At 43.7% G+C, this 27,805-nt stretch overlaps 1 protein-coding gene across 1 annotated transcript in view; it reads right to left on the reverse strand.

The window, feature by feature from the left end:
* Window positions 1–27,805, reverse strand: part of PDCD1LG2 (programmed cell death 1 ligand 2) — a gene marked incomplete at both ends in the record, with an annotated part of 105,317 nt that overhangs the window by 36,027 nt on the left and 41,485 nt on the right. Inside the window, 3 exons of the mRNA XM_080912902.1 lie at window positions 14,320–14,455; window positions 18,255–18,524; window positions 27,116–27,415. Coding sequence (XP_080769028.1) covers window positions 14,320–14,455; window positions 18,255–18,524; window positions 27,116–27,415 — 706 coding nt within the window. The remainder of the gene's footprint in view (window positions 1–14,319; window positions 14,456–18,254; window positions 18,525–27,115; window positions 27,416–27,805) is intronic.

A 27,805-nucleotide genomic window follows, 5' to 3' on the forward strand; every position in this document is an offset into this window, starting at 1 on the left:
TTAAAAGATGTAGCTGAAAGAGAAGACACCAATAAACAGTAACATCACAGGTTAAAACAAATGCCTTGTGACTCAGATTAAAAAAAGAAAAAAAGAAAACTAGAAACAAATACCACAGTTGTATACTTAAATGTGTGCTTAAATGCTTCCTGCTAATTAGAATTTCAGAGACTGCTGGAATTCTTAGATGCTGTAAAACATATCAGTTATGATTTTGTTTATGAAAAACCCTGTCTAAAACTTCCAAGTCCCTGGAGGAAATGGTGGCTATAAATAACCCCATTGACAACCTATTTTAGTAACTGGGAATTTCCATGTCCCCTTCTGAAATCAGGGGACGGGTGGGGATAATACTTTTTGCTCTCACCCTGGAAGCCAAGTGAGGAGGGGACCTCAGGCCCTCACTGGGGTCCAGGGAGCCTAGGGTGACGCTAAAGTGCCAGTGTGGTTGTGCTTGTTTAGAGAGAGTCTTGAGATGAAAGGGAAGGCTGCCAGTCCTGCAAGCTCCCGACTGGAGCTCTGGGTCATCATCCAAAGTATTCAAAAAGTGCAAATGGAAGATTCTGCCAGATCCTCTCTTTGAGTCCAGAAGCTTCTCAAGGATTTCCTATCAGATCATCCCAACTCCCAAGACCATAGGTTCAGATCTGAGAAGAAGAAACCACAAATAGGAAAAAATAAATTCACTGATTAGAACATAAGTAACCTTCTATTAGAACACATATAACCTCTCAAAGTAGACTGGAGAGGGAAACCAACACAGGGACCCCAGTGAAGGAGTTAGAGAAGGGACTGAAGGAGCTGAAAGGATCTGCAACCTCATGGGAAGAACAACATTATCAACTAACCAAACCTTTCAGAACTCCCAGGGACTAAAACACCAACCAATGAGCACACATGGAGAGACCAATGGCTGCAGTTGCATATGTAGCAGAAGATAGCATTGTCTGACATCAATGGGAGAAGAGGCCTTTGGTCCAGCGAAGGCTTGTTTCCCCAGTGTAGGGGAATGCCAAGGCACTGAGGTGGAGAGGGTGGTTGGGAGAGGAAGCACCTTCATGGAAGCAAGTGGAGGGGGAGGGGGGATGGAAGTGGGGGAAAGAGGATAACATTTGAAATATAAATACAGAGAATATCCAATTTTAAAAAAAGAAAAATGTAATCTGTGTATCGGTATCAGCTTGGTTCAAAGCCTTTCATGACATACTCTCTACCATTTCCCCAGGCTGAGTTTCTCTCCAGCACTATTTAAGGACCCACTTCCACCCCCTCCCCTACCCCCTCTATGGACCACAGACAGCTACACAATGACAAAACACTTCATAGGGTGTCAGATGCCCTGGAGCTGGAGTTATAGGCTGGAGTGAGACAGACAACTGAAACTGAACTTAGGCCCAATGCAAGAACTGCAAACCCTCTTGACCACATAGCTGTCTCCATACCCTGTACTTCTGGTTTTGAAGGCTCGGACGGTTCCAACAAGCTTACTTACTCTATGCTCTCAGCCAAATGCATGGCCAAGATGGCTGTTCCCTCATTTCTTGATTTATCTGTCATATCTACTTGGATAGGCTACAGGGCCCATAGTCTACATGTTACCATGAGCTTTACAGATGTAATATCAGGTAAATTCTTCATAGATTTTATTCCAAAAAAAAAAAAAAAGTATAGCTTTCTTCTAATCAGGTGAGACCTTGAAAACAAACTCACTTCCTAGAGATGAAGAAACTCAGCCTGGAGATTGTAATGTGGAAACTCTGCCTCGGTTTCCAGCCTGCTGCCCTACCACACAAAGCTCAACCCCACTCTCCCAGCCATCACGGGAACCAATCTTTTAAAATGAATCTACCTGTCTCTTTCTCTCTGTCATTTCCCCTCCCCCACTCCAGGCTCTTTTTCTCTGGAGAGACCCTGGCCCCATGACATCAAGCACCATGTTTCCCAGCAACCTCATTTCTCTGCCAGATTACTAAGATGTCAGAATGTCAGATAAGAAGGACTGAGACATATGTGGATAAATGTCTGTTACAAAATACTCATGACCCTGTTGACTCAACAAAGATGTTCTAATGCTGCAGGTCATATGAGCATGAAAGAGGATAAGGCATTCTGGAGGTTGAATGAGTCATCATGTGTTCTTCAAAATGTATGTATTCTTTTAATTTTCAAAGATGTCTCTACTCTAAGAGAGCCATGCCTTGAGTCTGGCTGTTGGTAGTTTGTTTACTTCCAGCCAAGAAACTATAAATAGATCCCCGGTGTGTGATTTGGCTAATCTGGTAATCTTTCTATCTAGCATTTAATAACTAGCAGACATTCCACAAACATCTCCATTTCTGTTTTCTTGGCAGTGATGGATTAGAGCTGAGCTGGTTGCCCACTCCCCATCTGGCTACCTCAGACTTCCTCCAGTCCTTTCATTATGTGCTTGTGTAGGACCCCCTTTCGGGGACCCACACTCGTCTCAGGACACGGGGTTACCCAATGAAACTTGAGAGACCTTCTTGCTGCAAAAGCATGAGGTAGTTTAATGGTGGAGCTCCGGGCCGATACGTATCTCACACAGGAGACAGAGGTAACGACCCTGAGACTAGAAAGCTAGGGGTTTTTATAGAGAGAGGGTGGGGGGGGGAGTACAAAGTTGATCCAACACCCACAGCTTACGTGCAGTCAGGAAGTCAGGAGACTGGTGGAGCGGATGCTTATCTAAGTCAGGATACATGTGGTTAACATATAACTTTTGAGTAGACTCCGGAGGGGCTCCTTTGACTGAGGACTCAGCTGTAAAAGACAGTCTGGACCAGCTCCTACATTCCTATCATATCTTTAAGGTCAGTTAACCTAGCCTTAGGAATGTTTTAACAATGGGCTTAGCTGGGCATGCCTGGACTTGTTTTACAGCATTCTCAGTCCTAGGCCTTTAAGCTTACAAACTACCCTTTCTGTCCCAACTTACATGAGTTTTTAGACCTTGAATTTAATTTCCTTTCACTGGCTGAAGATCTAAGTTTGTCACCTTTGCTCTCAGGCCTCTCCCATGTCTTCACTGTCCTGAGTTCTTGAAGGAATCTCAATGAAAGCAGACACTGAGCCTATAGCACCTACATAAGTAGGTGCCTCTGGGTCAAGGACGTCATTTTATAGGCTCATAGAACTGAGATTTTTATTTCTGAAGAAATGGGCATTTTAATCAGGCTCACCAAGATGAATGAGGAACTTTGTTGAGTCAAGAAAATCTAATTGCCGACTCAGAGCTCAGTTGTAACCAGACCTCAGTATGAGATTTCCCGAGTTTGTTCTGTGGCTCTGTACCCAGGCTGTGGGCCTATAGTAACTGCTTTCAGACAGGTTGTTGGCAGGCATGGGGAAAGGCTGAGAGCCTGTGTTAATTCTTTCCCATCAAATTGTGTACTGGTGATTCCCATCTCTTACGGATGAGGCAAAGGCTTCCTGGTGTTGTTTTCACAGCTGGTGGTTTTGGAATTGTGGTGCTATACGCAGCAGATTCTCAGATGAACAGTTTGAAGATGCCAAGTCTCTGACACAAAGGTATTTCAGTCTTCTGATTGTCCATTGTCCTGTATCATTTCAGTCAACTTGAGTGCCACACCACATGATTGCTAAACCATGAAAGAAGTGGCTTTTACCCTGAAAGCTAAACATCTTTGTTCATCCCCACACAACCCAAGGGTGACCATCCCCTGCAACCTTTACACTAGGCAAGGAAAAATGATCAGGTGAGGTAAGAGCAAAACCTGGCTCAGCCTGATTTTATTGTAACGGGTGATGGACCCAGATTTCTAGAGTCTGTCCCAGATGATTTTACTTTAGCCACATTTAAGTACAGCACAATTTTAAAAAGTATTAAGATAACAATTAACTCAGTCCCAAGTGTATAATAATTTAAGACATGCTTACCCTGAGATTCTTTACAAAGCACATTTGGTTTCTTTCATAGGAATGGATTCTGTTCACTCAGAGATAGTGCCCAAGATTTAGGTTCTAGGAAGAATGGCTGAGGTAAACATAAGGCCTGTGGGTATCAGCATTGGCTTGGTCCTAAGATAACACAGAAGTCACTTAGATTGTCATGAAATACAAGTGACATCATTCATGAGGATGGGTTTTGTGGTTTAAAAGTAATGCTCAGGGTTTGAAGGGGAAAGGATATTGTTTGGGATAAGTAGTCTGGAGATATGGGCAGAACCTGTCTTATCAGAAGGCAAAGGTTGTAAACCTCCAGCATTCCTGGCATTTCAGGAAGGGCATCTGCGAACCTCATCCCATCGAAGAGGTGAGCTGTGTGTTTAACTTTCCTGGAGTCTCCGGTGCTTCTCTGTGTGCACAGGGCCTTTCTTCACTCTACATGCAAACCTATGTGATCCCAGAAGCACTGATCCGAAGCTCTGTGCCTTCCACTCAACTCCTGCAGGAGTGTAGTACCCTCTCTCCTCACATCTGCAGCATGTCCTGTCTCTCCTGGTTCTAGCTGTGAGTCTGCCACCCCCATCAAAAGACTACATTACCCCAGCTTCCTTGCTGCCAGCTCATAGCCCCATAACGGATTTCCTTGTTTTACATAATTTTTGAAATGTATTCTTTTCTTATATGTTACATCCCAACCACACTTTACCCTCCTTCTTCCCCTCAGTCCCTTCCTCCATCCCTTTACCCCAATCCACTCCTCTTCCATTTCCCATCAGAAAAGGGCAGGCCTCCTAGGGATATTAACCAAACATGGCATATCAGTTTTCAATAAGGCTAGGCACCTCCCTCTTATTAAGGCTGGACTAGGCAACCCAGGAGGAGGAAAAGGGTCCTGAAAGCAGGCAAAAGAGTAAGAGACAGCCCCCACTTCCATTGTTAGGAGTCCAATATGAAGATCAAAGGACACAATATATATGCAGAGGCCCAAGTCAGGCACATGCAGGCTTCCTGGTTGTCAGTTCAGTCTCTGTGAATTTCTGATTAGTTGATTCTGTGGTTTTCTTGTGGTGTCCTGACCCCTGTGGCTCCTGCAATGCTTCCTGCTTTCTGGGGGATTCCTGAAGTGCCCCTTGATGTCTAGCGATGCTTCTTTGCATCCATTTCTATCACTTGCTGCATGAAGCCCCTCAGATGATGATTAGTATGGAATATTTTAAAACCTCCGACTTAACAAATGGGACATTTAGAAAGAATATATATATTTTTTAAGATCAGTAAAAAAATTTTTTTTTGGTTTTTGTAATGAATAGTTTTTATTTTAAAGTTTATTGATTTGTGTGTGTGTGTGTGTGTGTGTGTGAGAGAGAGAGAGAGAGAGAGAGAGAGAGAGAGAGAGAGAGAGAGGGATGTGCCCAATCTCATTCATCTCCCTGTCTCTTAGTCTCTATTCTCTGCCCTTGCAACCTTCACCTCAGGATAAAAAAAAAAATCCTGTTGTGGAACCTGTAGTATGTCATTGTGTGTCCCACAGTGTACCCTTTTGTCCCCACAATTTACCTGCAAATGAACATTGCAATGAGATATTGGTCTGCTTCAAGACTTCTGGCTCCTGCTGCTTAATACTGGCTCCTCACAGGACTTCGGTTGGATATACGGTTGTTGCCCTGTGTCATGGAGATCCTGTAGTTTGGACGTAGGAGCACTAGCAGTTGATAGTTGGAGTCAGCCAACTCACAACCCTAAATCCGGGCCTGGGTGGTAGCTGAGTTGTCAGCTTGTCTGCTCTCCTGTTCCCACACCGCCCAGGACAAGCTCTCTAGCACTTCCTGGCTAACTCACCCAGTGCTACAGCTGGAAAGATGCAGGGCCAGATCCTTTGTTCCCAGGGCCTGGTCTCCCTCGGCTTTCACCACCAGGGCCAGCTCTACACTGCTCCCCAGGCAAGGGGAGAACATGTCTCCAGGCTCTGTAGATAGTGAGAAGTCTGGCCAGCTCCCCTGCTCATGATTTGGGGGCCATCCCTACCACCCGGGCTAGGTGGCAAGGAACAAGGGGGCATTTCTCTTTCACCCACGTCACCCCATGTTATACCTACTCCCCCATCACCAGGGTAATCTCTATTCTGTTGTCCAGGTGAGGTATAGGCCTATTCTCCTGTCCCAGGGCTGCAGTTGATGAGGACAAGATTATCCCTGCCCTTATGACACCATGGCCAGCTCTCCTGATTCCATGCCACCAGGGCCAGCTCTCTCATGTCACCTGGGTAAGGGATGGCGTATGGTTGTGGGCAAGTGGTGGGGCCAGCTGAACATAGTGCTGAACATCAACATAGCCTCAGGCAGCCCAGACAGGGACATTTGCATGACCTTTCATTGTAACATTGGCCCCAGACATGAACACAGACCCAGACATGACTTCCAACACCATCATCATAGGCCTGGATACCACCATAGCCACAGTGGGCAGCACTGTTTGTTTTATTTACTTATTTTATTTAGATGAGTACACTGGAGCTGTCTTCACACACACCAGAAGAAGGCATCAGATTCCATTACAGATGGCAGTGAGCCACCATGTGGTTGCTGGGATTTGAACTCAGGACCTCAAAAAGCAGTCAGTGCTCTTAACCACTGAGACATCTCTTCATCCCAATAAGTCATTTCCTTAGTGGTTGATGGGGAAGGGCCCAACCCATTGTGGGTAATGTTATCCCCAGGCTGGTGGCCCTTGGTAAGCTGAGCAAGCCATGGGTAGTGGGCCAGTGAGCAGCACCCCTCCATGGTCTCTGTATCAGCTCCTGCCTCCAGGTTCTGCCCTGTTTCAGTTCCTGCCTTGGCTTCCTCTGATGATGAACAGTGCTATGGAAGTGTAAGTTGAATAAACCCTTTCTTCCCAGCTTGCTTTTTGGTCATAGGGTTTTACTGCAGCAGTAGTAATCTTCACTATGACAAGATAGAAAAGTCAACAGTGCACTGTTAAAGTCACACTTCAAACCACCAACACCAACCACACTGTTCCAACTCACTAGCCCACAGAGGTGACAGAGAATGGAATATCCTTTCATCTGGCATCAAGTACTACAGAGTCCCCTGGCAGCTAGTTTCACACTATCTATCCAGATTCTCAAACAGAACCAGAGATAGAGTCTCTGGGCTGTGCAAAGGGAAAGCATGTGTGTACCTACCCAGGCACAGCCATGTTGTGTGCTTCCAAAGCGCTCTTCAGGGAAAACATCCACATAGAGGATGGTGCTGGGACCTTCTCTGGGTTGGCAGTGAAAGACCCCCGAAGGGAGACCCTCACTCAAATCTCAGGAGAGGCGCGCACCCAGCGAGGCACCGAGACCAGACTTGCTGCAATTGCACGAGGAAGTTTATTGAAAGTGAAACAGAGTGAGATCTCAGGCCAGCATGCTGGGGTCAAGACTCATACACCACGCAGGGGTAGAGGAGTTCAACCCCGGCCTGAACTTGTAACAGGCTTATAAAGGCAAAAACCACAAAAGAGGGGGAGGACAGGGGGAGAATGAGGAAATTCAAAAGGGGACAATGAGGAAATTCAAAGGGGGAAGAATCATACACCTGGGACACACCTAGGGCATTGAAACATTCCACAGAGGTCATCCGGACCTTCTGTGGTTATTTTGGGAACTCAAATCTCAAGAAAGATCCAGGAAATTTCCTGCAGAGAAGAGGGCCCTAGGGCAAGGAATCAGTGTCCTTTGACAACCTTTTACTCTTCAGCAGATCTTGGTGATAGGACATTGCTAAAATGATGTGGGACAAACTACTTAAACGAAGGGCCTTAACATATGAAATAACAAAATATATATCTTATAATATAGGAAATAAAAAGATCTGACAGAAAAGTAAGACTGGGTTTCCCAGAGCCTCCCATGTTTGAAGGCTGAGAATTAGATGCCTTCAGCTCCCCTCAGAAGTACAGGTCAGAAAACAACTGTATATATCCAGACTAGGGTGAGGGGTTCTGAAGACGTTCCTGGAGCCTAGAACCTGCCCTACTTTCTACCTATCATGCATATCAGATGTTTACATTATAATTCATAACAGGAACAAGATTACAGTTATGAAGTAGCAATGAAAATAATGTTGGGGGTCACCACAATGTGAGGAACTGTACTCCAGGGTCTCAGTATTATTAGGAAGGCTGGGAAACACTGGTCTAGAGTCACCTGCCTTACTATTACTTTCTCCATAAGTAGAAAAATTGGCTTGAGGTAAGCTTAACTGGCAATAAACAACCCAGAGCAGACATTTAAAAGACATCCTCACAGACTTTTTGTTGCTATTTCAAAGAGAAATGTCCCTTATAGGCTTTCGTGTTTGAACAGTTGGTTCCCAGCTGCTGCTGTTTGGGAGGTTGCAAAACGTTTATGAGGTAGGAGTTAGCTGAAGGAAGTAGGTCACTGGGGTTTGGCCTTGAGGTTAAATAGCTTATTCCTACTTCCTGTTTCTCAGACACTTCTGGCTTTATGGAGATGTGATCAAGGAAGTCATCACACAGGCTCATACCGCCAAAGCTCCCTTCTCCAACCAGGATCTAAGCTGTTTCTTGTCTGGTGTTTGGGGACTAAGTAGAGAAAAGCAACCAATACGCTCTTCTTTTCTGCCACTGCTCAATAAATAATGCAAGGTGGCTACTGTTCACAAAGAAAGCAACTGCACTGTAATAGGTGTTTTCAGTAATCAGAATGAGTTCAAGCCCATGTGCAGATCTATATAGGGATTCTGCAAACACTGGGCCATTTTACCTAAGGAACAGGAGGACTCCTTAGTCTAAGTGAGACTAGAGCCAACTCTTGTGGATATTGGGAGAGAACTGAATTTATCAACTCAAGCTAAGATAGCGAAGGAGGTGAGAAAGAAACGCAGGCTGTGCTCACTCGAGCTTCTGTTCACTTCTCTGTTGTGGTGGCAGAATCTGTTGTCTATAAAAAAAAAATCCCATGTGTCTAGCTTCAGAATTACTTCCCCCCCTTTCACTTTAAAAATATCTTTGTTACTTGAGAGTGTCATGCATGCATAGGATAACTTTAAATTGTATTCATCTTCCCATACCTCCCCCCATCCAAGGACCCCCCCCTTTACTTCCAAATCCTCCCACTTCTGTGTCTTTGGGTCCGCCCATTTACTCGGTGATATGGAGTCATCCACTGGAGCATGGCCAACATACCAGGGGCCATACCTTTAAAGAAAACTGAATCTCCCTCCCTCAGAAGACATCAACTGTCAATAGCTTCTCAGATGAGTATGGGGCTCACAAGCCCCTGATTCACGCTGGAATGTCGTGATGGCACTGTCTAGTTCAGGTCTTGCATGGGTCTCTATAGCTGCTGTGAGCTCATGAGAGCAGTGGTCCCATTAATGCCCAGAAGACACTATTTTAGTCTTGTCCTTCCCAACCTCCACCCCTTGTAATCTATTTCTTCTTCCTTGATGGTCATTCTTTCTGTCAATTTGACACAAGCTAGTCAGTCATGGCAGAGGAAGGAGCCTCAATTGAGAAAATGCCTCCATAATATTAAGGTTTGGCCTTTTGCAATGCTAAATACTGGTTACTCCCAGAGTCCACGTGTAGACCCAGGTGATGCTATGTGACCTTGACCCCCAAGTTATTCCTAACTGGTGAATAAAGATGCTGACATTCAATAGCTGGGCAGCAGAGACAAAGGTAATGTGTAGGGTTCCAGGCTTGGGTTAGAGGAGAGAACCATGAGGTGGGAAAAGAAGAAGTTGGAGAGAGAAGCTGCCATGGTGTGTGGGTTGTCTAATTGGAGTCAAGAGCAGCTCAGATGAAAAAATGACAAATGGGATTTGTGGAGAGCCATTTTGGCACCTCTGGTCAGCTGGTGGCAGAGAAATGTTAATTTTTCAGGACACCTTGAAGCTGAGGTAAGCAGGAAACTGGCTTTGGTTCTGCTCCCCTTAAGGGACAGAATTAAGCACATTTGCATCTGAAGTTCAGAGCAAAAAACGCTTAGGACTGTAATGTAGGGAAGTACATATGCATTTGAAGCTCCTAGAATGCAGCTCCAGGCAGGGCAGATTCATCCAGAGCAGACACAGTGGGTGTGGGCTCAGCAGTCTCTTTGTCTTTTGAGACCTGCTTTTGTCCCTGATCCTCACACCTGGCCTCCAGAAGGACATTTACTGGATCTTTGATTGTTAACTTGCTCAATCCCTGTCTTAGAACTGATGTAATCCTTCTGCATGCAATTAAAGTGGTTTAAAACAGGAAAAATAAACCAAGACTGGGAGTCATCCTCTAGGTTTCAACCTCAGAGCTGGCCGAAGTCATGTGGTAACCTTTAACTAACATGTCTTTCTCTTTCAATCCTCGCTCTGGTTCCGGGTGGACCTCTTGAGAGTTCGAGCTGGTCTCGGACAGGGATTATTGGCTGGGATTATTATAGACAGTAGCACAGAGGATAGATTATCTGCCCAGCTGTTTTGCTGATTAAGGCTTATTATAAATGTAAAGGTTATAAGTATCTTTTAACCAGGAACTAAATGGTCAAAGGTGGGGTAGAAACAGTGGATTGAGCTTAAATACTTTCTACAATACTATAAGATCCAGCTGTAGGACGTTTTCTTAATTAGTGGTCATGAAGAAGAGCCCAGCCCATTATAGGTGGTGCCACTCCTACACTGGTGGTCCTGGGTCCTATAAGAAAGCAAGATGAGCAAGTCATGTAGAGCAAGCCAATAAGCAACACTTCTTAATGGCCTCTGCATCAGCCTCTCACTCCAAGTTCCTGCCCTGCCTGAGTTCCTGTCCTGGCTTTCATTTGGTGAAGAATAGCAATGTAGAAGTATAAGCCAAATAAACTCTTTCCTTCCCAACTTGGTGTTTTATTGTAGCAATTGAAACCCTAACTAAAACAGTCTGAAAACCTCAAGAGGTAGGGGTGTGATATTGATGTCCTATTTGTGGCTGAGCGGTCCACAATTATTCAATTATTCTCTGAGCTTTGAGCAATCATGTTTCTTTGATAACTGCTAACTGTGGTCTACTGCGTTGTGCTTTATAAAAAAGAAAAGGAACCCAGGGATATGTTTGATAGGGCAAGGTATGGTGTGGGGGAAGGGGGTGCCTCTGTGGGCCCATGCTGAGGTATTCCTTCCCCCTGAAGTACCAGCCATATAATGGATATATTATAGAAATACAGTTTATTTCTATATACAGTCTATTTCTATATATGGGGAGGGGAGTTGATGGGGGTAGTAGAGACAGAGAAAGGTAGAGAGAGAGTGGGGGGGAGGGAGGGAGGGAGAGAGAGGGAGAGGGGAGGCATAGAGGCCAGCCATGAGCACATGGAGAGAGGAATGGGGAGAGAAGAGAGAGCAAGGATGAAGAAGGGGCAAGTAGCCCCTTTTGAACCTAGTCAATCATACTCGACTATTGCCAGGTAACTGTGGGGTGGGGACTGTCTGGGAGCTGCGCTAATCTATGACTATTTAGAGACAGAAATTCTGAGCACAGATTGATGCTATTGTTCCTTTAGCAAAAATCACTGTAGTAGGCTCACCACTGGGACCTATGTACTCTCTAATCGCAGATCCTTAGCCACAGATGCAATCCCAATTAGGCATCTCCTTCAATGGAGTGGGCCTTAAACTCAATCAGAAATTTGATTGATTATGAAAGGAAATTTAATTCTAGGTCTAAAAACTCATGTAAATTGGGGCAGAAAGGGTAGTTTGTAAGCTTAAAGGCCTAGGACTGAGACCGCTGTAAAACAAGTCCAGGCATGCCCAGCTAAGCCATTGTTAAAACATTCCTGAGGCTAGGTTAACAATAGGAATGCAGAAGCTTATCCAAGCTGTCTTTTACAACTAAGTCACTACAACTAAGGGTCAAATGAGCCCCTCCTGAGTCTATTTAAAAGTTATATGTTAACCACTTGTATCCTGACTTAGATAAGCATCTGCTCCATCTGTCTCCTGACTTCTTGACTGCACATAAGCTGTGGGTGTTGCAGGAACTTTGTACTAGCGCTAATTCTTCCCGACCCTCTCTCTATAAAAACCCCTAGCTTTCGAGTCTCAGGGTCCTTACCTCTGTCTCCTGCATGAGATACGTATCGGCCCGGAACTCCGCCATTAAACTACCTCGTGCTTTTGCAGCGAGAAGGTCTCTCGAGTTTCATTGGGTAACCCCGTGTCCCGAGACTCGAGTAGGGGTCCCCGAAAGGGGGTCCTTCAATTACACCCATGATATTATTGCCACTACTGTACCCACAGGTATCTATGGCCATGTCAGGCATTATTGTAGCACACAGAGTTCTCAGCTGGGTAAGGTGTTGATGGCTCACCCCACCTCTAGCAGATCGCATTGCACCTGTGCTTTATGAAAGTCAGCCAGCAGGGAAATAAACTTGGTTAGTGTCAACTTAGTATTTCTGTGCCTGGCATCTACCACAATAAGAACTTACCATCAAGTTCTGGGGGGCAACCAAGAGCGATGGCAATACTTTGCATTGTTTGGGGAGTCTCCAGGACACCCCTGACCAACAACTGGAGGGGAGTCAACCACACTTTTACTTGGATTTTTGTCCCCCCCCCCATGGCTTCTGGGTGGAGCATTATCATTATCCCCTATGTAGAGTAACTCTAAACTTTTAAATATGAATCTATAGATTCTATGAATACATAGATTAGATGAAAAATATGTACTTATAAAATAGTAGGTTCCCATATGGCTTTTTCTGAACAGTCTTTTTGTATCTGCCTGTCCTGGAATAGGACAAAAGGCTTGACTGCTTAATTTACACTAAGGTTTAAAGGCTGGTGTCAGGGTTGCTTAAAGAACAAAAGCATCATTTGCACGATGAGTTGCTGTCAGGTTTTTCTAGTTTTTTTCTTCCTTAACCTCTACTAGCACTTGTTATTTCCTGATTCTCTTCCAGGACCTGGCACTTAGCTGTGCCCACTGCTCCTGCCTATCAGGTTTTTACCAACTCCATCATGACCAACCTGACATAGCTTGGGCTTCAAGAATCAAGGGTCAATCCAGTGTCATAGCCATCTTGGATTCCTTCAACAAGATTTGCATTTCAAAGGAATCCAGTGCTCAACTCAGAGGAACTGTTCTGGAATGTCTCTGCTTTCATGTAAGCCTCCCTATTGCCAGAGGTCTGGGTTACTATTCTACACCAACCATAGACATCCAGAACACAACTCTTTGGCTTTTGGTTTGGATTCTTATAAAGTTCTGACTCAGTCTTCTAAGGCAGCACCAGCGTGGTGCTGGTCTCTGGGCTAGATAGAGTTGGTGAAAAACTGCTGTTACCGGCTCATAATCAGATGAGGATTAATATCTGAGTCCAAAAAGCTTTAAGAACCTTTGTAAAAATTATTTTGGCATTTTGGTTTTGTTTTCCCGGTTACTGAAACGTCCTATATTTGTTGTATCCAATAAAAAATGTGGGAGTAGATTGGGAAGATAACTCAATAAAACAGCTGCTGTACAAGGATGAGAACCTGAGTATGATCCTCAGCATCTGTGTAAAAAGCTGGGTGCAGTAGCACATGCTTGGGAGATGAATGTATCCCTGGGGCTCAGTGGACAGCCTCAGATCACAATGGACTTTATGGAGGAAACAAGCCATACAGCTCCTGAGGAATGGCACCTGAGGTTGATATCTGTATTCTACATACAGGCATACCCATGTACTTTGGTCACCCATGAACATACATATACACATACATGTACATGTACACACATGTACAGGCACATGTGTGTACACACACAGGCACACCCCCCTACACACCCCCCTACACATACACACAGAATAAAATAAAATATGAATAAGTTTAAGACTACTAGGTTCTTATGTTTTTCCATTACACACAGACCTCTCAGTTACTAGGTATCCCCAACTAATCTCAAACTAGAAAGTTTCCTGCCTCAACCTCCTGAACCTGGTACGAGCACACATCACTCACTTTAAACACACACATGTAGCACACACACACGCACACACACACACACACACACACACACACACACACACACTGGTTCTTGTTCAGAGTATGGGAAAGTTGGTTCTTAAAATTTGAGGACTTGTTTCAACCTTTTTCCATTTTTAATTTCCTTTTTATCCAAGAAATTTTTATGCAATTTCAAGTGTGTATATGTGTATGTGAGAGATAAGGTGTGTTGGTGTGTGTGTGTGTGTGTGTGTGTGTGTATGTGTGTGAGAGAAAGAGAGAGAGACAACCAACACTTCAGTATGGGTTCAGCTCACTGAAGACTGAACCATGTTGTTCTTGGGGTAGAAAGTCCTGAGGGTAGTCTCAAAGGCCTAGGCTTGAAGCATTTACCAAAGACTGGCAGGCCACAGGTTCACAAAGCTTGTAGATCACTCACCTTTTCCTAGAATACAGCTTTCCCCAGAGCCTCTTTCTCTGGACTATCACTGTGGCTAGGAAGATTAAAGTGACGGTACAGGCTGGGATGAAAACATGAAGTGGCCATGTTCTGGGGACTTTGGGTTCCATCCAACCTGGGTGAATGAGAAAACCAGAATCTCATCACAGGGCGGTTCCAAGACTGAGGTGGCTTCCTGAGCAGTTTCTACCACACAATGAGGTTAAGCCTTCAGTCCACATCTCTCCCAAGCAGAGGCTCTTTTCCTCTCGCTTCCACCCAGTGAAGCAACCTCTCCTTTGATTGCCATTTTCACCCATGAGAGAAGAAAGGCTGAGAAATGTCCCCGAAGTTAGACAGCAGGTGATTCAGCTGAGATGTGGCCCAGACTATCTGTACCTTTTGCTATTTGTCATTCCATCCACACACCCATTAGTCATTTTTCTTTCTTCTTTTTCCTCCCCCCCACCCCTCTCTGTCTCTATCTCTACCTCCATCTCCTTTTTCTTCACCATCTGGCTTTTCTCATTCAAGTAGAAAGGTCCCTCAGCTTGATCCTGTATTTTCTTCCTCACTGATAAGAATGCAAGAGCCTAGACTCTGCATGGTTAGTTATTCAATTTTAAGGACCAGCAAGACCGTTTGGAAAAAGCAGAGCATCCCAGGCAGGGGTGGCATATTAAATCTAGCCATTCAGGTCTTTATGAACGACTACAAGGGACTCCTTTTCTTATCTGAACTAACCAAGGTGCTGCCAGTGACACATCCATGTAGTGAAGAGGTGATGAGAAGAATAATTTAGAGGCTGGGGAACACATTAGCACACCACTGGCACCTTCAGATTGGCCAGACGGAGAGAAGAGAAGGCTAGAAGGGGTCTTCGAAACATGGCAAAGAATAGGCACACAAGTTACCCTGTGCCTATTTCTGAGACTGGAACTTTGCCTTGTGGAGTAATGGATACAGACAAAACCTAACTTTATATCAAAAAGATTATATCAAACTATTCAGTAAAGAGGGTTTGATCTGCTGACTGCTTTGCTCCTGACCTTCCCTCTACAAAGTAGGGAACCATGGACCAGTCTGCCTAAGAAAGGATTAGATGCCGCATAGTCCTGAATCACTTTAGAGCCAAGGAAGCCTCGGGGATGCTAATCTGTCTAAGGTCATTGCTTCCAAGGAAGTAACATAGCCAGAGTTTTGGACCCAGATCTTCCTGACCCAAAGCTCAAGTCCCTAAGTATCATCTTTATTCAAAACCAGCAAGAACTAGCATGTGAACACCAAAACCAAAAAGATAAGAGCCTATTTGGTAAATGTTGGGAGAGATGCTGATTCCCTAATTGGTTCTTGATTGTGTCACTTTATTGGCAGAAGCCAACTGCTGGGAAAAGGTTAAATGTGGGACTTTTGAGTCTCAGGAGGAGGAGATTCGAGAAAAGAGAAAGGGGTGTGCAGCAAGGCTTGGGAATGAGAAGAAAGCAGTAGTCATGTAAGATCTCAGGGGAGCTGGCGGATATTGGCTGATAGAGACTAGCTGATAAGGATATGGTAGGAGATTCTGCGCCCAGCAATTGTGCTGTCTGACAAGTTCTAAATTAATAAAGTTCTAAATGCTTTTCTTCCTTAGAGCAAAGGTGGGCAGAGATAGAGAAAGGCAGGGTTGGTAGCTGGCAGCTAGCTGGGAGGGCCTGGGAGTACAATCACAGCTCTCAGGAAAGGCACCAGCTAGCTGGCCTTGGTGGAGCTGAGCTGGGAGGGATGGGCTTTCCATGGAGCTGGGCTGGTGGCAGACGATCTCAGAGCTAAGCTAGGAGTGTGGGCCTTGGCCTGGGCAAGGAGATAGTGTATTTTAAAAATTACATTCAACTATTACATGCAGCATGCTGCATTACTGATCACACTGCTTCTTGTCTACTAAATGCATGTGGCAGGTAGTGCTTTGAACCAGGCCCCTGCCTCAGCATCTTTGGGATGCTTCTTCTTCTCTGCCTCCCTTCTGTTCTAAAGTGGCAGGCATCCCCGCACCTCTGGACTCTCATTTCTGCATTTGTTTTATTCACTGACTTATGGAGAAACCTGAGGTTGTTCACAGCAGTCAGCAGTGGGTAAGTGGTCCAGTTGATAAGAATGAGTAGAGACAGGACAGTTATAAGTCAGCTAGACAATGCTTTTAAGAAGTAGACACAAGGACCCCTTGGAAGGATGTGACTGTGTTTATCCTGCTGCTATTGTTTTGGGTCACAAATCAGGGTGTCACATTTGATCGGACTACCCAGACTAGGAGCTGAGATGAGGGAGCTGGGGTTCTTTAAGATTATGTCTCTAACCCCTCATGGCATCCATCACTTGCCATGACCCAAACACTTGGCTTTCACTATGCTCTGGATACAAAGAGGACCCATGAGAACTATGAAAACACACCAGAGGCTACTTGTCTTGGCCGCCAGCTGAAAGGCGGCAAAAGAGCCTGTCTGAGTAGGAGTGCAGTCATCTTTCAGATGCCAGTTCCAAAGACTAACAGACAGGTTTGGGGGTTTGAGGTCTGAGAGACGGGTATAGCAGGATATTGCTGCTTCTGGATACCAATGTTTGTGGAAATAATAATGCCTCTGTACACCAGCACAGAGTAGGCTCTGATCCTCTGATCTGGACTCAGATTAAACGAAAGGCATATGAGGCTTTAAAAACAGCTCTGACTTCTTCTCAAGCCCTAGACTTTCCCAATGTCTCAAAACCTTCTCATCTGTTTGTTGTGAAACAGAAGACAAAGGGGTTTTTAATGCAGACTTTGGAGTCATGGAAACACCCTATGGCAATACCTGTCTAAACGACTGGACCCTGTAGCCACAGGACCTTAGCACATAACCTCCATAAAGGGAGTTTCATTCAGGCCATAAAACTCAGCACACAGACAGCCCCTACCTACCAAAATAAAAACAAAGACCTGATCCACCAAAGTTCATAGTTCTGTGAAAGTCTCTAAATGTACTAACCTTGCTTTTTTTTTGGCTTCTGGTGACTGTGCTTGTTAACTGAAGTATGTCAACCCAGAATATGACTTTTGTGCTTAAAAACACATTGTGAGAAAGGCTTGGGGCTACACTGTGATCTTGGACACCCAGTATAGTGGACATCTGGTTAATAAAGACTTCCTTTTGGCTGATCAATCTTCTTCGTGGATTCCCCACAACATTTGGCTCATGTTCAGGGAACACATGGTGAGGAAGGGTCACACACATGCACACCATGTGTTTCTTGTAGAGGAATTTTAATCCTGCAACATGGTTGCTTTGACAAGAGATTACATCCAAAAACCTTCTAGGTCTATGTGATGTCTGGAATTACACTCCTTTAATCTCTACAGCTAGACTATAGACACACCCTTAGTAAACACCTTTAATCCCAAACCATGAAAATTCAGTTAGTTTGTAGAAGGAAGCAGCCATGTTTGAAAATAGTTGAGGGGCAGACAAAGTAACAAATCAGAGAAAGACTTGACAGAATTAGTCCAAGATAGGATATGCCCAACTCTCATGAGAACAAACAGAAAAGAGAGGTGGCTTAAGAGAGAACAGTGGGGGGCGGGGAGTTTTAATGAGACAGTTTTACAGAGATAGGTTTCAGGTGAAGACAGAATGAGCTAGAGTATAAGAAGGAACCAGAAGATTAAAACATATTGCCAGTTAGTTTGAGGCCAAGAGAGCAATCCAGTCATAAGCTGAGAGAACTCTAATTGAATCAGTCAACTTGGAGAGAAATTTTGATCCAAAAGAGCTGAGTTGAACCAGTCAGCCAGAGTTCAGAAAGAACTAGAAAGGGTGAGCTTATTGTAAGCTTTCGAATGACAATTACCTCTTGTGAATAGAAATTACATTTAGGGGTTTCCAGCCTGAAATCTAATTTTAGAGCTAGAAAATGGGGGTCATACTTACTCAGAGGGTCAATGATGGCTGAAGTAAGGTCCTTCATGTGATCATTCCAGAACATGCAGCTGAAGTTTCTGTTAGGCTGGGGCTTTAGGCACAGAACACTGGTGACCTGGTAGAGGCCTTCAGGGGTCCTGATGTGGCTGGTATTGGCAGGAACACTGACATTTTGCCAGAACACTTCTGCCAGGGGGTAACCTCTAGCCTGGCAGGTAAGCTGTACCTCCCCTGTCCCTGGAACCTTTAGGATCCTAGTGTCTATCCTCTTGTAAGAAACTGGTCAACAGAAGAAAAGGAAGTGTTTGGATTGCTGTACAGTTATACTCAGTGCAAGAAGAAACACAATGATCATTATGGATCTTAGGTGATACACTTTCCTAAACTTAAAAATATTCTCTATGTCCAAGGTTCATTAGTTTGTATAGATAGAACAGTTTTTATTCATACAATACAACAAAGATTCTTTGTTGATATCCCTAATTTTTGTTGGGGTTGACTGAAGACAGATAGGTGGACAATGGTGCTCAAAGTCAGAAGAATAAAGACTGATAGACCCAATGTTTGAAAATAGGGAGGAAGCAAACATACATCCTAGCACTGTGCTAGGATTCCATCCTCTGTGGCCTCTTGTATTCTAAGCCATCTCATAATTGGAGGGTGGGGAGAGCTGAGGGAATAGTTGCATGGATAGATCAAGCCTCAGACATCATCAGTAGAGAGTTTACTCAAGAGTTCCCCCTTTCCTTCCATTATCTTTGCGATTAGGAGGACAATAAGGACCTATGTAAGAACTGTAAATAAGCTAGGTGTGTTTCTTCTCAGTACAGACATGTTCTGTGCAGTGCACACTGGAGGAACTACTCATGTGTGGTTTCCTACTTTCTAGAACATGGAAATCTAAAAGTGAAAGGAGAGTCAGGGAGGCACAAAGTCTGTCCAACAGTCTTAGGGCTCACCTAAAAATTAACAAATATCAACACCACATGTATATAGCTGGCAGTATTGGCAGGAAACTATGGGGTTTTGTTGATGGAAGGGGGAGCAAGTTCTGGCTTTCACTAAGTGGGAAATATCTCCTTAAATAGTACAGTCATGGGAGTAAAGGCAACTTTGAAGTAAAAAAACCCAGTTGTTGATATAGTTACTCTTGTCAATTTGATTGGATGAGAAGCTCTTATAATATTAGCAAATGTACTTATGGGTGTGTCTGTGAGAGCTTTTCCAGAGAGAATTATCTGGTGGGTGGGAAGTCTGCCTTGAACATAGGAAGCACCACCACACAGGCTGGGAACCCAAACAAATTAAAGAGAAAACAAGCCGTTGTGTGAGTTCTGTGTTGCTGTACCCTTGAACCTCTGAAACTGTGAGCTATAATAAATCCTCCCTCCCTTGAGTTGTTTGTGTCAGGTTCATGCGCAGTGGTAGAAGGCAATTGTAACAGGTGTGATAAGTCAGTTTCTTAAGCTGCTAAGATATATGAGAATGTAACTCTTTTCTAAAACAATTTCATATTAAAGTAATATCAACTACATTTTTTTAGATTTTTGTTTTTGAGCAGGCTCTCTCAGTGTAGCCCAGGCTAGCTTTGACCTTATTATGTATTCCAGGATGAATTTAAATTTGTTGCCCTCTGGTCTCTGCATCCTAAGTGCTGGGATTATAGGCCTGCATCACTATACCCATGTGAATAATAGCTATATAAAAAACCTTAAATACGTAGGATTTACTGAATCTTAACTGTAAGCTTTGTGGCATGTCCCTTTTACCTAATGTAGAACAGGAAGGAAGAAGAAATTCTCAGACCCTTTCTCGTGTGTTTTGCCTCTCTGTCTCCCTCTGTTCTGCCTCCATGTAATAACTTATTATTAATTTGACTAGTTATACCCAGAGAACAGAGAATCAGGTCTTCCCCAGAGATTAATTCCATTACCAGGGATTAATCCCAGGGTGATGTATGTGTTAGAAAAGAACTCCTCTGCAGTGCTGTATCCACAGCCATAAAAAAGATGTTCTTACCCTTTATGAATGGATTTAGGGTCTGTAATGGTTAACTTTAATTGTAAACTTGATGCAACCTAGAATCATCTGGGGGAAGCACCTTAATGACAGATTGTCCACGTTGAGTTGACTGATAGGCATCTGTCCTAGTCAGGGTTTCTATTCCTGCACAAATATCATGACCAAGAAGCAAGAGTTGGGGAGGAAAGGGTTTATTCAGCTTACACTTCCACATTGCTTTTCATCACCAAAGGAAGTTAGGACTGAAACTCAAGCAGGTCAGGAAGCAGGAGCTAATGCAGAGGCCATGGAGGGATGTTGCTTACTGGATTGCTTCCCCTGGCTTGCTCAGCCTGCTTTCTTATAGAACCCAGGTCTACCAGCCCAGGGATGGCACCACCCACAATGGGCTGGGCCTCCCACCTTGATCACTAGTTGAGTAAATGCCTTACAGCTGGATCTCATGGAAGCATTTCCTCAACGGAGGCTCCTTTCTCTGTGATAACTCCAGCTTGTGTTAAGTTGACACCGAACTAGCCAGTATAACATGTTTATGGGGTATTGTCTTAATTAAGACAACTTAATTAAGTTGATATGGGAGGACTCAGCCCACTGTGGGTGGTGCAGTTTCCTAGGCAGGTGATCCTGGACTTCATAAAAGTATAGTAAATGAAGCAAGCAAATGTGCATGCATTCATTTCTCTCAGCTCTTGATTCTGGATATGACTTGAGTTGCTACCTTAAGCTCTTGTCTTGATTTCCCCTCAAAAAGAATACAAGGTGGAACTGTAAGCCAAATAATCCCTCCAACAATAAGTTGTATTTCCTTAAGGTATTTTATCTAAATAAAACTAGAACGGAGTCTGAACTGAAAAGCTGTGTTTCTAGATTAAGAGGAGAGAGCAGGGAAGAGGCCCTGTGCTCTTATTCATGCTCTCTAATCCAGAGGTGCTTCAAACAGGGAGAGGAGGGGAAAATCATGTGGTCATACCACTTTTCACCTGACATATGATGTTCACTTCCCATATGGCTGTGCATTTTTGTATGTTACTTTCGCTTTCAAAAGCTTTGAGAAGAAGAGGCCATAAAATTTGGCCCTAGTCTGGTACCCTGACTGTTATTTTATTTAAAGTATTTAAGAACTGTATGAGGTTAGTAAATTTTGGATTCATAGCTTGTAAACATAGAAACAGGAGAATCCTTGAGATGGTGGAGAGATGTGAACTTCTGTATTTTATCATAGCACCATAATAGGCCAAGAAACAACACCAACAGAAAGATTGTGTTGCCTTGATGAATCTAGTAATGCCCAGAATTCATAGAGACTTGGGATCTGGCCATCAGACAGTATCTGAAGCAAAGTTTTCCAATACCCACTTTACCTCTAGATTAGCCACACTTCTTTTCAGCATCTTCTTAGAAATATTTCATTATATCATACTGTATCTTATGTCTACTTTTGTGACTCTGGGGGTAAATGTGGAAAATAAACATAGATTTTTGGAGTAGTGTGCTGTAGGGGAGGTCAACTTTTATGGGAAGGCTCCAAATAAAAAACTGATCTTGGCTGAGCAAAGAGGTGTTTCAGAAGGGAGGACCAGGAGTCAGTTGCTTGGCTGAGACTTTGCCTTGTGAGGTATTAATGAAGGGACACATCAGAGAGGGATAGATAGATATTTAGCTAAACAAACCATCATGGTTTCAGAAAGAGATGGAAACCCCCACCCTACACAGTTACAATATCAGAAATGCCTTCACAGCCTTTTTTCATTTGGGAAGTAGTTGGGGAGGCATTATTCCAAACAATGAATAATGAGGAAGTTGGACTGGGGTAATATTCTTGAGAAAAGATGAGCAAATTTTAGAGTTTCAGAGGTGGAAGTAGTTTTAAAAGTTCAAGATTTATTTGAAGGTCTGGTAGGATTCTGCACTAAAGCCATATGGCCCTGGGCTTTTTTTGGGGGGGGGGGAGGTTTTTAATGACTTATTCTGTTTCTTTAGAGAATGTGGGACTGTTTAGATAGTTTACTTGCTCTTGATTTAACTTTGGTATGTGGTATCTGGCTAGAAAATCATACATTTCATCTAGATTTTTTTGTTTTGTTGACTACAGGCTTTTGTAATAGGATCTAGTGATTTTTTTTTATTTCCTCAGTTTCTGTTGTTATGTCTTCCTTTTCATTTCTGATTTTGTTAATTTGCCTACTGTCTGGGCTCTTTAGTTAGTTTGTCGAGGGGTTTATTGGTCTTGTTGATACAAAGAACAAGCTTTTGGTTTTGTTGTGGTTGATCTGAGCCATGAGTTTGACTATTTCCTGTGGTCTGCTCCTCTTGGATGAGTTTGGTTCTTTTTGTTCTAGAGCTCTCAGGAGCTCTTGTTGTTAAGTTGTTAGTGTAGGATCTTTCCAATTTCTTTACCAGGGCACTTAGTGCTATGAATTTTCCTCTTAGTACTGCTTTCATTGTGTCCCATAGTTTGGGTATACTGGGCAGGAAAGATGACAGGGAGAAGAGGGGAACATGATCAGGTATTGGGGGCAGGGTAGAACAAGACTGAAACCCTGAGGGCCAGCAGAAAGAATCAAAACAGGCAACCCCAGGAAGTAGGAGGCTAGGAGACCCTCTAGAATGTACCAGACACCTGGGAGGTGAGACTCTCAGAACTCAAAGGGTTCTGAGAACATCAGATGAAGTGCCCTGCAGTGGGAGAGGAAACCTGTAGAGTTCACCTCCAATAGAAAGACAGGGTTGCCATCCCATAGTCAAAAACTCTGACCCAGAATTGTTCCTGTCTGAAATAACTTCAGGAACAAAAATGGAGAAGAACCCGAGGAAAAGAAGGTCCAGGGACAGGCCCAAATTGAGATCAAGCTCAGGGGTGGCCCCAAGGTCTGACACTATTACTGATGCTATGGTGTACTTACAGACAGGGGCCTATCATGACTGTTCTCTGAGAGCCCCAACAAGCAGCTGAAAGAGTCAGATGCAGGTATTTACACCCAACCAATGGACAACAGCTGCTGACCCCTGTGGTTGAATTAGGGAAAAGCTGGAAGAAACCGAGGAGGAGGGCGACCCTGTAGGAGGACCAGCAGTCTCAGCTGACTTGGACTCCTAGAATCTCTCAGACACTTAGCCACCAACCAGGCAGCACACACCAGCTAACCTAAAGCCCTCAGCACATATACAGCAAAGGACTGCCAGGTCTGGACTCAGTCAGAGAAGATGCACCTAACCTTGGAGAGACTTGGGACCCCAGGGAGTGGGAAGGCCTGGTGGGGTGGGGTCGGGGTAGAGATATCCTCTTGGAGATTGGATGTGGAACAGTTGGAGGGTGAACTGGGAAGGGGATAAAGTCTGAAATTTAAAATAAGATTAAAGAATAAAAAAAGAAAAAAAAAATAAGATTTTCAACTTCATGTTCAATGAGAAGTGTCTTCTCTTACAACTTTGCTAGAAAGCTACATTGGTGAGGGCTAGACATGAACCTAAAAGCATCAGGTATTCTGCAATTGGTGCTCTAGACATATTAACTAGGTGAGGATGGTAAGTGTGTCATTCAGGTCTTCTGCTATATGTCTTGTCCTCACAGAGATGAACCAAAAACTCACATATACACAAGTTCTCCTCCTCCTCCTCTCTCTTCTTCTCTTCTCTTCCTCCTCCTTCTTTTTTTTTTTTTTTTTCTCCTCTTCTTTCGATTGGTTTCGAACAAATAGTACTGGGATTTATTAGGAAAAAGTGAAAAATTCCAAGAGGCCTCAACTCTAAATAAAAAACTAAAGGTAACTCTAGGCAACTAAGGAATATTGAGAATGGGAGAAATAGTTTTCTCCAGGGAAGAGCACACCAGTTGGTTATTCAATACTGAGTGGTCATCCCTGGGGAAAAAATATGACATTGTACAGACATAGTAGGTTATATTTATGTATGTAAAAAATATATATTCCTAGACCTTAAATCATCAATAATTCAAGAGCTAGGAATATAGCCTTGTGGCATTTTTTGGTATTCAAAGACCATTATGTTTAATCTATACACACCAAGAAAACTCTGTTTCCATGTTACATTCTGTTCTAAATGTACTTTATGCTTATGGTAACTAGTGGGATTTCAATGCATGCTATCAATTTTCAAAAATAATTCCCAAAATGCTTTTAAAAATCTATACATTTATCTCTCTTCTTTAAATAAAGTTGTAAGAAAAAAAATCACTGGCTTATATATGTATGTATGTATGTATGTATGTATGTATGTATGTATGTATGTATTTATGTGTGTTTATGTATGTACACATGTCTATGGAAATAATTAATGAAAAAGAACAATGACTTTGCAAAAGAATGGATATGGGAGGGTTTGGAGTGCTAAAAAGAAATATTAAAATGGTATAATTATAATTTTAAAATGTAAAAAATAATTTTAAAAAAAGTAAAAAAAAAAAAAAAAAAACCCTTCTGAGAATGTGGGCGTTCAGGGAAGGAAAATACAACTTTCCAGTTTATGTTTAATATATTGAAACTATATTTTCAGATGTGCATATATTTAGAATTGTCATTTCTCCCTGTAGTGTGGATTCATATTGGTATAACACGTGGCTTCTTAACAATCCTGCCAGTTTTCTATGGCATATGATAGTTGTACAAAACATAGATCATAGTGTCATTTTCAAATGTACCCTCCATTACCCTCAGTCCCCCTCCCCGGTCATCCCTTCCTGTCTCCTGCTGCTGTCCTTTAACTTCAATGGCACCCTTTCCCTTTACAGTCCACACAGACCAAACATGCATTTCTTCCCAGGTCTTCGTACTGTCTCTCTACACAGTGATTTCTAGTTCTATGTATTTTCCTATAAAGGACATGGTTATTTTCTTCATTATGGCTGAATGCTCCATTAAACACACATACTACATTTTCTTTATGCACTCGTCTCTTGTGGGCAACCAGACTGTGACTTGCTTAATAGGAATAGTTCTACAATAAATGTGGTGTGTGTTTTTACGGTAGATTGGCTTTGAATTTATACTTAGGAGTACTATAGCTGGATTAAATGATAGTACTATTTTACTATACTTCCATTGGGAAGTTCATTCTTATACCATCAGCTTCTTCCTCCAGATACGAGGCTTAATAAAATAATGTAATAAGTACAGTGGCTAAGAATCTGAAAGGTGTTAGCCAAGGGCTGCTGACATGACCTTTCAAGCTCTCAGCTTTCTTGTTATTATTAAAGGATTTCTCTCTCTGTCTCTGCTCCGATGGTGTCTCTAGAAGAATAATCATTTTGTTCCTGGAATGAGCTCTCACTGAACAGTCTGCCAAGTGACATTCCCAGGGTTTCCCGTGCCCTCCCTTACCTCTTCCTTAGTATTAGTGCTAATGTGACTTACTCTCTTGTTTCCTTGCTGAGATTTAAGTCTCTAACATTAAAAGAACTATTACTTTCCACTTTAGATTTCTATATCCTTCATGGTTTCTATTTCCCTGGTGTGTGTGTGTGTGTGTGTGTGTGTGTGATGTATGTTTCTGTGTGCTTGTGTGTGCAGGTCGGCATGTCCATGTAAGGAGTATGTGGTGAATGTTTCTGTGAGCATGTATGTGTCTTGGTGGACATACCCATGTAAAGATCAGAAGAAATTCCTGGTTTTCCTTACTGTGTTCCACAGTATTCCCTTGAGACAGGCTTGAAGTTCACTGCTTTGGCTAGGCTGACTGGCCAGGGAGCTCTCAGGTTCTGCCTGCTACTGCTCTGGGACACTGAGGATACAAGGGAGCATTGTTTTTATGCAGGTGCTGTGACTTTGAAGTCGGATCCTTCCTCCTGCACAGCTGAAGCTCGTGTCGAACTCTCCAGCCCCCACATCATTTCTAAGATAAGGACAAACTTTGCACACAGTAATTATTGTCTTAATCATCCTAGTGGCGCAAAATAAAGTGAAAACATGGTTTTTACATGCTTTTGTCTTAACAGGATCCAGGCAAATTTCAAATAGTCACTGTGCTGGCTGGGTTTATGTGTTAACTTGATAGGAACAGAGTCATTAGAGAGAAAGGGGCCTCAGTTGGGGAAATGCTTGCATGAGGTCCAGCTGTAAGGCATTTTCTCAATTATTATTCAATGGGGGAGGACCCAGCCCATGGTGGGTGGTGCCATGCCTGAGCTGGTAGTCCTGGGTTCTATAAGAAGGCAGGCTGAGCAAACCATGGAGAGCAGACCAGTAAGTAGCAGCCTCTATGGCTCCTGCCTCCAGGTTCCTGCCCTGCTTGAGTTCCTGTCCTGATTGCCTCCAAAGATGAACTATGATCTGGAAGTGTGAGCCAAATAAACCCCTTCCTCTCCAACTTGCTTTTTGGTCATGGTGCTTTCCCACAGCGATAGAAGCCCTGACTAAGACAACCACTGAAAGAAATCTTTGAGTATTGCTTTCAATCTGTCATTAAACAGCTTGTGGAATAATATAGGTCCGGACTGTAATTCCAAAAGCTTGCCTCTCTTGGAAAGTCAAGACAGTATGTTCTTGGCTCCAGGTAGCCATATTCCCTGGTTTCCAAGGGGAACAGAACTGAAAGCAGAGATGTGGCTCCATCAGTAAGTTATTCAAGCCAATGCTTTCCTTTGTCCGGCAGAGGAAGGGGCCTGATGTCTGCTCATTTTCCTGGCTCCCTATAGTTTCACTGTTGGCTTTAATGCCCTTTTACCTTTCCTTATACCTTATACTAGGTGACAAAAAATGTTTCCATTCAGGTACCTCTGAAGGAGCTGCCTCTTTAGACCAGGTCTTTGGCTTTTGCCTGAGCTACCCCGAGAGTAGTATGCTGTCTTGTAAACGATCACAGCCCTCCTTCAGAGATGACTTGTGAACACTCACCTTTGACTTTCACCGTCAGGTACTTGTAGTCCCAAGCGGCCCCGCAGATGACCAGGCAATGGTACTGTCCCGAGTCTCTCACTTGGACACTGGGGATGTGTAACAAAGCCTTTCCCAGGGGCAGCTGCTCCTCCAGCAGAGTGGCTCTTTGTGAAGAAGTATCGTTTCCTACCTTCTGTAAACTGGCTCTTAGCCCTTCCAGTTCAGTGCATTCTCTGGGGTCAAAATCACACTCCAGGCTCACACTGCTGCCAAAGTCTGCGGTGTACAATTCTTTAGGGGCTGTCACCGTGAATAGCGCTGCAAGGGAGACACAGCTTGCTGTTGCCTACTCTTACATCACGTTTCAGTTCTTCAGGAATGAGAGTCGTGCCCCATCCCTTGCGCATCTTTTGAGAGACCCTTGTCATTCTCTGAGTTCCTCTCTTCCCTTCCCTCCTCTCTTCCCTTCCATCATTCCATATAGAAACAATAGAGTTCTTGCCTCAGGACCGGGAGCTGGTTTTCTCCTCTGAACATTCTCACCCACACAGCTGATCCCCGCTCCTGTTTCTCCTGAACATTCCAGCAGGAGTTTCCGATGGGAAGGCGTGCTTGCCTCCAACTACATCTCCCTCTACCTCCGCAGAACCCTGCAGCCAATCCAGAGCATTCCCTCCTTAGAGACCAAAGCCTTTCCTTAGGCTGCCC

This window comes from Micromys minutus (assembly GCF_963924665.1).
Source record: "Micromys minutus genome assembly, chromosome: 2".
NCBI classification, from domain to species: Eukaryota; Metazoa; Chordata; class Mammalia; order Rodentia; family Muridae; genus Micromys; species Micromys minutus.